General features: G+C 33.3%; 1 protein-coding gene across 1 annotated transcript in view; it reads left to right on the top strand.

Moving 5' to 3' along the window:
• The window catches only part of Dpp10 (Dipeptidyl peptidase 10), a 163,809-nt gene that overhangs the window by 61,457 nt on the left and 89,628 nt on the right, over positions 1-12,724 (top strand). Inside the window, exon 2 of the mRNA XM_068768967.1 lies at positions 5,980-6,152. Within this exon, the coding sequence (XP_068625068.1) occupies positions 6,123-6,152 (30 nt within the window). The 5' untranslated portion in view covers positions 5,980-6,122. The remainder of the gene's footprint in view (positions 1-5,979; positions 6,153-12,724) is intronic.

Below are 12,724 nucleotides of genomic sequence, written 5' to 3'. Positions count from 1 at the left end.
TCCATGAGAGGTTTAAATAAGTTTTTGTAGTAGGGCCAACAACATTAAAGTATTTTACATTAAACAATAATTACTTTGAAAAACCAATAGGTTTATTTAATTAGTCGTTTTTCATTTAGTTTTAGATGCTTTACAATAATATCATTTCGTTATATTAATACCTTAAGGATTAAAGGCACATTTACTATTTTATTACTTGCCAATTGTATTTAATTGAAATTGAAGTAAAATTGTGAAGTTATGAATCATAAAAAGATTCCAAATACATCCCAATTAGTCAAAGGTTGTCTGTAAAAAGTTGTGAATTGCTATGAGACTGCCAATTGTACTTATGTATTGATAATGTGTTCGTTTAGTTTGATATATCATCCATTATTACATTGTTTTTAAGTCACCCCATAGTTAACTTATTTATGACATAGTAGACTTTAACGTAATAATAGCATTAACAATGACAATTTTATATTTAGGCTCCATTCTTCAGTTAACGTTTACAATTGTGTTCTATGGAAAGTTGTTTTTTGTGTTCCTCTGACATATCTCTAATCCTACTTTTCAGACCTCATAACTTAAATTACATTATCTTCTTATACATTATTCTCATGATTGTTTTGTAAAAGTTGAAGTAGCCCTAGGTATCAATGCGGCGTTTATTTTTCACATTAAGTAACAATATCCTATATTTCGATTAATAGGCGCCATCTTATTCATAGAAGCAAGCAGGAAATACAAAAGTCAAAATCTATTCTGTATTATATATTGTATATATAAACATTCTGTATTGAAATAGACTGTTAAAAACAATTTCAAATCGTCAATCTTTACGTTGATTGTCGGCATTGTTAGACCTACAGGAAGCTACCACCGCCTCGGAAGGCAGTTCTACTGAGAAGAAGCGGCGAAAAACTCAACAGTTGCTCTTTACAAATATAGTTTTTTAAAGAGTGCTAGACAATAATTAGCTGTCTGATTAAGCATCAACAACATTTATTTGCACAAATGCATTAACATAACACCGACTAGCAAAGTCTATTCATATGAAACTGACTTTGTATTAGTTTCTTGTGGTTCTAAAGCGAAAATGATTTTAACTAAAGAGGAAACGTTAAATGTTTTGCATAGACCATAGACTTCTATTGGCTTCCCCTAAGGGTGGCATATACTTTGCAGTGGCTATCTTAAGAGATATCTATGAGGGATCTAAGAAATATACTAAATCGCTACGCTTCGCAGGCAAGTTGGCGATCGCAGTGTTGTATTAAGGTGCGCAGAAAACGCTGCTGCCTATCATCGGGAAACTTGTTTGTGGGCAGTGGAAACTTTATATAATTAATGCCAATCAAGCCCGCGACCCACGATCCCAAGTCTCAGTCCAATACCGCTAGGCTAACACTATATAAAATATACTACAGGGTGGCCCATAAGTCCTTTGAAAAGTAAAATTTGAATAAAACGAACAGGGCGCGCGTGAGCGGTGCAGGAGAAGCGATGGGAGTAACTTCGGTTTCTGGGAATTTAGTCGCGGTGGAGCATTTTACCGGAGCGGACCGTGCGTTTTGTGTGCGCGAGTTTTATAAAAACGACAATTCGGCAACCGTTGCGCGGCGTGAATTTCGAAAACACAAAGTTTTACACAACTTTGACGACACTCCAACTCTTCAAACGATTAAGAACTGGGTTGCTAAGTTCGAGGAGACCGGTTCGACGTCAGATAAACCGCGGTTGGGTCGCCCAAGGACGTCACGTACGGAACAAAACATAGACACAGTGACACAGTCTATTCGCGAAAATCCGACACAGTCAACTCGTAAGCGCGCCAGAGCATTAAACGTATCCAGGACATCGTTACAACGGATTTTGAAGAAAGATTTACATATGCACCCTTACAAAATTCAGTTGGTTCAAGAATTAAAGGAAACTGACGGTATTCAAAGACAAAATTATGCGAATGAAATGTTGAATCGGTTTACTTCCTTCAATAACATAATGTTCTCTGACGAGGCTCATTTCCATCTTAACGGGCAAGTTAGTAAACAAAATTGCCGCTATTGGAGCCCCATCAATCCAAAACTTAAGCATCAGAAGCCTTTACATAGTCCGAAAGTGACTGTTTGGGCCGCTATGTTAGCCCATGGTATCCTAGGGCCTTACTTCTTTGAGGATGGCAGAGGGCGCGCAGTTACTGTTACGTCGGAGCGATATGTGGCTATGATCGAAGAGTTTTTCATACCAGAATTGCAAAACTTTTCAGGCTTTAATGCCAGGACGTGGTTTCAACAGGATGGGGCCACTTCTCACACCTCTAACACTGCTATGCCCGTTATCCGTCAACTTTTTCCTGGCAGTGATCTCTAAGAGAGGAGACATTTCCTGGCCTCCACGTAGTCCAGATCTGACCCCGATGGATTTTTTTTGTGGGGCTACCTTAAGGCTAAAGTATACGACACAAACCCGCGGTCAATTGAGGCCCTAAAAGAAAACATCCGCAGAGAAATGACAAGCATTTCAGCAGTAACGTGCCGCGCAGTCATCGACAATTTTAGACGTCGTTTGCAAGAGTGCCGTGATCGCAACGGATTACATTTAGAAGATGTTATTTTCAAAAAATATTTCCCGTTTTTTAAGCTTTTTTTGTAAATAAAAATTTAATTCATAATGTAATTAGTTTTATTTTAATAATTTTTTTTCATATCAAAGGACTTATGGGCCACCCTGTATTATAATGTATAAGAGAATGCCAGAACTATGATATTTATTTAGATTAATATAAGGCGTGTTAACGAATATATTACCTACTTTGTCTGTCAAATCTTATAACTCGGCTTAGTTTTTATTTATACAGATGTTTTATAAAAAAAATAAGGTAATATAGATAAACTAATATAAGAGACAACGTAATTTTATAACTTTTAATCATGCTCTAAAAGTCACCACTGTTTAGCTTTTTACGTCAAAAATGTTTATACCAAACCCTTTACACTCGTATTAACAAAGATTTATCTGAATTTAAAAATTCACGGACACAAAAATTTAGGTTGTCCAATGCAGATTAACCGGGTCAAAAAAGAGCGTTCAACTTTTTAGTCAGTTCAAGTTTGGATGCGGGGTAAAAGTTTACTTTTTTTTATTACATATAAAAATTTTTTTTTTCATTCGTTCATCTCCGTTTCAGGCTTAGTTTTATAATTTTGCTATGAGATTCTTCTCAAAGTTTTTCAAAAAAAAGTTTTGGTAATGTTTTTAAAAATTACCAAATTCGAGGGGAGGATTTAACAATTGATATTATAATATAAGGTTCGTTTATGTTATTGCAACGTTGTGAGGAATTTTAAAATCCTGTGGAGCGGTCAAAGTGAATGCCAATAGCCACCCATTACGTGTATATCATCATCATTTAAGAACAAAAGAAAGGTACCGAAACCAGTATTTATTAGGATAAGAAATTAAAAAGCTGTATATCTTCGTTTTCTTTGATTTCGTATGGGTATGGCACGACCCGTATTTTCAAACCCGTGTCCTGGCAGTAGGAATATATAAAAACCATTATTTGGAATTTGTCAAAAACGATATTTCGAACAGTTAAACCAGTAATTGAAAAGCCAAGGAAGGATATGGGCTTTCCATGATGAAACCTTCAGTCCTTCATAATCTACGCAAAGGTTTTTTAATATACATATAATGAAAAGTGTGACTATTCTCTAGCCTTAGCTTTATGAAAGATAATTTCATCACTGGTCACGATGCGACGAAGAAAAAACTTCATTTATACGTCGAATCGCTTGTTCTTAAACAAAAAACGACGCTTAAAGCCCCGTAGCTTTAAATTATACGGAACCCAATATCCTAACATTTTGAAACATTTCCAACGCAGGCATTCGCTTAAAAATGCCTTGGCGGGTAATTTTTCCAACTCAGCATCTTTGAATGTTTTTGTCCTTCCGTCGAACGGATAGTTTTCAACATTGAAATCACTGCTTTTTAAGCGATACAACGCCCTTTTTTAAAATCGGGATACGCTTCTGTCGCTGTTTTTTTTTTGAATGAATTTAGAAAACTATTTTCTTAGTATAAAAAATCGGACATTTCTACACAGCTAAAAGAATATGAAAGCACTGCATACAGGGTGTTCTCGACAGTTGCTTTGGAAATTTCTGGTACATGTCTATGTCCATCAATGAAAGTCTTACGGTTGAAATTTTGTGATGATGATGAAAGGAATAAATAAAATAAAATCATTATTCCCTCAGAGCTGTTTATTTACTCTAAGCTGTCTAAGCTTGGTTCACGATGAAGTTTCGGATATTTCAACATCGACCAACACCTAATGCAACGCCATCTATTAATAAACATCGAGAAATTAATTGCACACCTAATATATAATTAAATATATAAGACGAATTCATGCAGCTATAATCGATTAAAGGATCGAATAACACCGCTTAGGAATTTAATAGTTTAAAGTATTTTAGCGTTCACGCGAGAACTCTCTGTACTGGCCAATACCACCGCAATACTTTTAAGAGTTAAAATAATGTTGCACGTTCGAATTTAATTTCGAACGTTTATTTGAATTTGGAATCAAAAATTGTGATAATCGCTGTTCTTAACTATGACTCATAAATGTAAACAGTACACGATTGAAAATAGCCTTTGTATACATGTAATATACACCACATAGATAATACCCGGCATTAATTATCCTCGACATTTACTCGGTCCAAATAATTATACGAGTGGTCTCTCGCCACAGAAATAATGAGTATATATTCTATTTGTAATATACACTGTATCAAGTTTCACAGATTGAAAATAACGCCATCCCCATTAGGTTTTCAAAATAGTTACAATATAAATGAGATATCTTCTACATGTTCTTGAGTTCTGCCAATACATATAATACATTAATTACACATGAATACATATTGCACTGAACGCTACGTAGAATCGATAAAATTACCTTAAACTTCCACTTCTCCGTAAACTTCTTTAAAAAAGTGTGTCGCGTCCTCGTAGATTGTTATAACTGCACGAAACATGATATAGAAGTTTATTACCAACCGCAAGCTGCGTCTTGTAAGCCTTTAATTAAATCTTACTGCCGTAATGTACATCTGCCTTAATACGCTTTCAGAATAATTTAGCCACGTTAGAAGAGACGTTGTCCCTCTCGTCAAAGGAGACGTCCACCTTGCTTAATGCTTACTAAAGATTACATTAAGATTCTTTTTAATGAGTACTAAATTTTATAAAAAATAATATTTGATTATATATTGCAGCAGATACAGATTACACAGGAGAAATATTTACTATTAAATATTCATTTTCAATATAACGTCTTTATATTACTTTTTTTAATACAGGGTGTTTATAAACTGGAATACAGCTGCGGCTCATTAAACTGTAAAAACTAAATAATTTTAATTTATTTAAAGAAACGCTAATTCATAATAATAATTTTATATCCAGGGTGATTAGTTATGGGGGTAAAATCCTTAAGTGGTTGAATGTATGGCTCCTTTGTATGCAAAACTCTTTAGAGCTTTTAAACTTATTTTAAATTACGATGTATAAAGTGCTCATTCTGAAAAAAATTACATCAATTTATTTTTTCGTTCTATTAATTGATAGCAGTACAAAATTTGTAAGGATCGATAGTGAACAATAATTAATTTTTATACTATTAATATTTAAACTTCTTTTTCTTATTACATTATCATTACGTTACTTATTATTTCTAAAACAATTGATTTTCAGATAGATTGCACCACACACTAATTGAGGGCAACAGGTGAATTGAATAGTGTATCGTGTAGAGTATGAAAGATACTTAATTGATACCTTTTCACGGCAACAAAGCTGGTGGGCTTTCTCGAAAGCAAGGAATCCGAGAAATCAAGTTAAATAACATGATAAGGCGTGTTAAAATGGCACATAAAAATTTTGTAGTCATAAATTATAATGAAACTTTCTTTGTTTCAGAGATAACCAGAAACGAAGTACGAAAATGAGTGCCTGTACGATGAACATTTCGTGACGTTAGGTGAAGAATAAGTATGCTCTATAAGAGTATCTGCTAGTTATTGTAAAGTTAGATCAACATTACTGATAAGAAAACTGACAAGATGGCCGACCCTGATGCCTTCGATGACGAGGTAAGTGTTTCATATTATTTCGAAATTATTTATTTACTATATCGCCGACTGGCATTTATTTCAATTACCACCCGCTATTCCATACTAAGGTCTGTCAGTGTACTAACCTTCGCTATATTCTTATATTTGAAACTTGGATGTGAACAAAAGAGAACCGAATACGGGTCGCCGTATTTGGGATGAGGTGATACACAAATGTTAAGAATTCCAAGGACTGTTCGTAGAACTTACGTTGTCTAATATATGTACTAACCAGGTTATTTAGGTTTTCGGTCAAAGCTGGAAAAGACAGTAACCACTTAGAAAAAATTTGATCACTAGAAAAGTGAATGGACTGCGGCCAAGAAGCTGTAGCCCTTTGTGCTGGTCTGAACCACACACTTTCAATGAGCGCCCCAGATTGCGTAGCATAGTTCGCGATCAACTTTCCAAAAATTATGACGATGCTTAGTAATGCACGTAAAGAAGAGTAAATATTTCTTATGTTTTATGTATGTGAAACTTATTTGTGTAAGCAAAAGTATATTAAAGGTGGACTTATTAATGCATGAAGTCCCCTGTTCTCTTCAAAAGACCCGCGTTGCCTTTTGTGAGTGTAATTTAATTAAATAAAATTCTTAGTAATTATTAACATGTGAAAAAGAAATATTCTGCTAAAGTTATATACCTAAAAGAATTTTAATTCGAAAATGTGCATTTTTAAAGAACGCCTCTTCAACTTTGTAGGTGAACTTTTTATGTGAAATTCATAGCTGATCTCTACGCGGTGAAAATAATGTTCCTAGAAAATTTCATGTCTTTTGGTTTAGCGATATCGTGATTCCTTAGTACTTAAGAGGAAACCTTTTATATGTATATAGATTAGACACAAAATAAAGTTTTCGCTGTTTGTCAATAGATCGCTCTAGCAGTAAATGCTGGTCCAGTTTGACAATTGCGTAACGTAATGAACAAAGCTAATATATAAAGAAAATAAACTGCTTACTCGTCATCACTTAATGTCAGGCGAAACAGAGCTCAAATGCTTAGCCTATAAAAGATAAAAATGGCTATAACACGATAGTGATTTTATAATGTCATCGTCTATTTTTGCGAAAAGTGTTACTTTTATTATTTCAATTAAATTAAACGACAGCTGGAACTAACATTAACAACGTTTATTTTGCTAAGAAATGGCATTTATAATAGAACTAAGCATCTTTAAGTCAAGTGGAGCTAGAGGTAAGGATAGAAAGTGGCACCATTGTCTCTATAACGGAAAATAAAAAACGCCTCCAGAAAATTATAAAATATTGGTATAAACTTGTAAAAAAGTAAAAAATAAAAACAAAAATTATTAGAAAAAATACACATAAGGTCGAGTAACAAAAGCATTGTAAAATAAGAAACAATAATAGTAAAAACTAGAACAAAAATGAAAAGTTGTGAACTAAATTGTGTACTAAAAGAATGCGGTAAGGAAAGAAGTCGATATATGGAAGGATTGTGAATGAAAGAAAAGTACACAACAAAATGTAACTTGTAAAGGATGACAGAAAAGAACGCTAAGAAAAAATGTACTGAAAATTATTTGAAACAAAAGTCCCTGTAATGGTTTTAAAATAGAGGAACGAAAAAAAAACTTCCTTAAGTCTAAATTTCTATAGACTGAACGTCTTCACGCTTAGAGCTTTTTATTTAAAACATCGTTTATAATTATTTATATTTTGTTATCTCAAGTAATAAAATCTACAATTAACACTTAAGATCAACATGTATCTATCCCATTAATGCTAGGTAGTTCCGTATAAAACTCTTTTTCACGTGGTTTCCTGTTTCGTGCTTGCTGTTGTGGTCAGTAAAACTATTCCATGTAACTAATGGAACGATAAAAATCTAATTGCGCCGTATAATAGATAGGTGGATGCGGATAAACACTATTAATTGGTTGCCGCTGGTCAACTTAGTTCGTTAAGCGAACAGGCGGGACGGCGTTGTTTCGTAACTTAAGTACGAGTCGTGGTCCCAGTGACAGCGGATTTTACTTCAGAGGGGCGGAGTGTAGAGTATACCCGCTGTTTAAATTTAAAGTTAAGTTATTTTGTGAAATTAGCGTATAAATACGAAAATCTTTCCAAATATCAATTAATAATATCTATTTTATTAAATATGGCCCAGCATATTCACAAGTTGAAGTAGCAGTTGAACTACAAAGCGCGTAAAGAAAGTGGTGTTCACAAAGCAAGTGCAACGTAGAAAGTCCGAGATGGACAGACGATCATGTTAAGTTCATCGGAAGACATTGGATGCAGACCTCTTCTTACCGGTGTTACTAAAAATCCACACAGAGATCTATGCCCAGTGGTGGACATAATAGTAGTCTTACGGCTGAATTAACTAACATTTATATATATTATAGACATGCATAAAATTCGTGTCTTTTTATCAAGAGATAATTAATACTAGTTACTATTTTATCTAGAATTAAAATTGAAATGTCATAAAAAATATTATATTCAAAATGTTTAAACAGGCTTACATTTTATCAAAAAGTTTAACATAAATGATTGAATTTAGTCAAAATTAATGTTGTCTTTCAAATTGACTCTTAAATTTTACGTTACAATAACATATTACGAATAGTCGTTAGTTCAGCCCATAATCGCTCTTGCAGGACGTAGGCCTCCCGTCAAAGATATCTATGGCGGAATATACCATTTTCGGCACGCTAGGTACGCGGGTTGGCCATAGAAGGAGGTACTATGGTACACAAGAAACGCTGCTGATCATACTCTGAAAATTTGTTTTTGAGCATTGGCAACCCTAAATAATTAAAGCGCAAAATGTAAATTATACAAGATTGTACGCCGGAGAAGCGAACTTGCCACTTACATTGCAAGTCTCAGTCCTTTACTGCTGAGCTATCACTGTTCAGATATTTCTTTCAAATTGTTAATAATTACAAATAAACTATAAAGTTAATCAATCGACTGTAATTAATTCTCGTTTCGTGAAACTTCGTTTCGCATAGACCTTATTCAGATTTAGTTTATCATTCTCAAATGAGTTGCAAAATGTTTGACAGCATGACTTTCAAAATGTTAGGGAACGTTAATTAGAATAAACGTTAAAACTTATTAACCTTTAAAGTATGAAGCGAAAATTAATAAACGTGAAAATATAAATAAACAAAATCGGACGATAAAGCTGGTTTTACTGTTACAGCAATTTGGAATTTGTTACAAGTCTTATGGTTTTCAAACATCAATTAATTATGACTCAATACCTTCTCTACCTTCTGTAACTATCTGGCCACTCATAACGATTATTAATTATTAGTAATCCTTATCAGTGGCCAGTGAAGTGTCAGTGTCAAGTGATTATAATTTAGACTATTTACAGGATCTAAACTGATCCTTCATCATCATTATCATAATCCTGATCATCCGATAGACGCCCAATGCAAGACATGTCTTGGCCTCCCCCAAAGATCGCTATGATGATCAGTTATGCACTGTTCATAGCCAACCACTTCAGTCTACGCAAAGGGGGGCCTTCTCATCAGAATCTTTACTTCTATGTAATAATAATAACAACTAAAAAACGATATCTGTATTATATTTTAATTTCATATTTATTATCAACCAGCAGTTTAAAAATATAAACTCCTGTGAACATACTCGAATATTTATTTAGTTAAAGTGATAAATGTCCGTAATGAACAGAAGACACAGTCGAGCGCCGCCCATTTTCAATACCTAGGAACAAAATGAACAAGAAATGGTCTAGATAAAATTTCTCTTTGTCGTCGGTGTTTCGTCTATTCCGAGGCGGAGTTTCGTTTTGCCAAAGTGTATGTCGTGTATAAAATTTTATTTATCGCTATCATTACGCTTTCTTCGGCTTCACAGAATTCTATCTATTGATGTAAGTGAAAGTAAATAAAGTGGAACATGCACATTTTATTTATATACTAATTATGTAATTTTATAAAATTTTTAATATTACGTGACTAAAAAATTCCTTTTTAGGTAATATAAATAATGTTCCGAGATTCTGTTATAATAACGCGAGGTCTCAGTCTCGAGACCGTAAATAAGAAAAACGGTGGTTTTAGAGGTAAGTAGAGAGAGGCTTTATATATAGATAGACGTCAATGAGGAAAATTTCCATTCAGATTGTCAATCATATCATTATACTGATGTCATGTGATTATTTTAGTTCGATTAAAACACTAGTTTATGTACTATTAAAACATGACAAGACTTAAGATTTTTTACGCCGTTAAAAGATATGACAATGCTCCAAAGAGTTTGTAGAATATGAGGTCTAATAACTATTTTTATTAATTTTCTTTTTTATTTAGGTAGAAAAGTTTCGGTTAGTGATAAACCTAGTTGGTTCTAGGAAAAAATAAATGGTTTTGCGTGATTTCTACTCGTTTAAACTTCTTCAGTGGTTAAAACGCACCGATCCTTCCTGATACTGCGCCTGGGCATGTTGTTTTGTCGACATGACGCAATTATGACAAGGTAATACTTACCTTTTGTTAAATAATTTCCCTAGCAATGACGTTCTCAATAAACAAACGAGAATTCTCCTTTTAAAATATTCCGAACACCACCGGTTAATATTATATATTTAACTATTGGCGCTCATAATAATTTGGAAAGATAGATTCAGTGTGGTTTTGAAAAAATGTGTAATGTCAACTTTGCCGAGATTACTGAAATGAGTGATGACGACATACATCCAATACACTCATATAATTGTCCTATATTCGACTAACAGCCTAACAAAGTTGTGAGTCATTCTTTATACCTTATGCATCGTCCCTTAACGATTACTTTATAATCAGATGCTAACAAAATACGTCTAGCCTGTAATAACTAATCTTCAACAGCAAAGTTATGTATAAGAAATTTACGCTTTTACATTGATAGAATTAATAACAAGATTCACAATAGTAAACTTTAAAATATCTTTATTGCCGGTCTGGCGTAAAAATCAGGGAGGAGCAATCAATAGCCTCCCTGATAAGCGGAATAGATAAAAACTCATTAATAGCCCTCTGCAAAACAATTGCAAAATGTGCCATTGAAAGGATCAAAACGCAAACACAATAAATAAATTGAAAATAGATTAAAAAAAAGGATAAAATAGAACCAAAGTGATACATAAAACTGTGATAGAGAATAATTATAGGATAAGTAATAATAATGTAAAATAAAAATGTACAATAAAAAAAAATGTGAAACGAAAAATGTAATAATAAAAGAGGAAAGAATGAAAGATTGAACAGAGCAAAAGAGAAATATTGAAGAACTGTAGCATGAAAGATAGATCGAAAGAGACAATAAAGTACGAAAGAAGAGAAAGAAATTAAAAAACTATGTGAAAAAATAAATTGCAAATAAAGTCCCTGTCCCACCATAAATAGGGGTACGAGAGGCCCCCAATAGCGGGGGTCATAAAAAAAAGAAAGAAAAAAAAATATCTTTACTCAAGTAGGCATTTACGAGCGCTTTTGAATCGTCGATTAATTTAATTAAATAAGCTGCCACCGGCTCAAAACTCTAATCTGTTGGGAAGAGTCGGCTAGAAACTCAACAGTTGCTCTTTTAAATGGAATTTTATGTTTTTTTTATGTGTACAGATAATATCAATAACCTAAATAGGTCAACATATCAAGTTCCACACATTTTGATCAACAAAAACTCTTTAATACTATAATAAGAATTATTTAATAATACACTCTTAATTTTAGATTTTAAACTAAGCAACGAAAAGTCGAAGCTGTCTTCTATAACTTTTCTATTTGCGAGTATACCCATATGTGTACGTATGTATAATAAAAGAATTAATAATTAATGAAGGAATTGTTATCTTTTAGAAGAAAAAAATTAGACGTTACGAGCTTATTTTTCTTTCTTGTATTTGTAATGTCTGATACTATTTTAAAATGGCGCATATATAATATGTTATAAAAATAAATTGCAAGGCAACTGTTACAATATACAATACAATACAATATAGATGTCAATTGCAGAGCAAAGGCCTCTCTCATAGATTATCAAAAATCGGTTTCAAAAGGTCTACTATAGTCTTCCGACAACCTCATGAGAGTCTTTTACTTTACCGGCCAGTCCGTGGTCTCCTCTGTAGAACCAGACTCCTAGCCGTATTCGCTAATATCGGTTCTGCACATTGCATAACCTGGCAGTTGTCCTTGTCTTGTGCAGAATCATCAAAGATTCCACTCTGATTTCTAATAAATATAAAAATTGTGAAATAACGCTTAAGGGTTAAGTTTAATGCATAAGGAGTAAGCTCATGGTGTCAGCGGTGGAAAACGTTCTATTAACAGAGAAATTCGAAATTTCAATGGCCTGTACTTTGCCAAGTTATAAATTAGATTCTCGCCCGACGTCTCTGGAGAAAGCGCGAGATATTCTAAGGAATGAAATGAGAAATTTCATTTACACGTAGTGCAATTCAACAATTATTTCGAATAGAAAATTTTATCCGTTTCTGATTATAAATGTATAAGCCTTAATAAAAGTAAATAAGCGACAGAAAAGCATCATTAGTTA

This window comes from Battus philenor, unplaced genomic scaffold (genome assembly GCF_028537555.1).
Source record: "Battus philenor isolate CCGP_79_NKW_IND1 unplaced genomic scaffold, ilBatPhil1.0.hap1 SCAF_27, whole genome shotgun sequence".
NCBI classification, from domain to species: domain Eukaryota; kingdom Metazoa; phylum Arthropoda; class Insecta; order Lepidoptera; family Papilionidae; genus Battus; species Battus philenor.
This window is presented reverse-complemented; position numbering and strand designations above follow the sequence as displayed.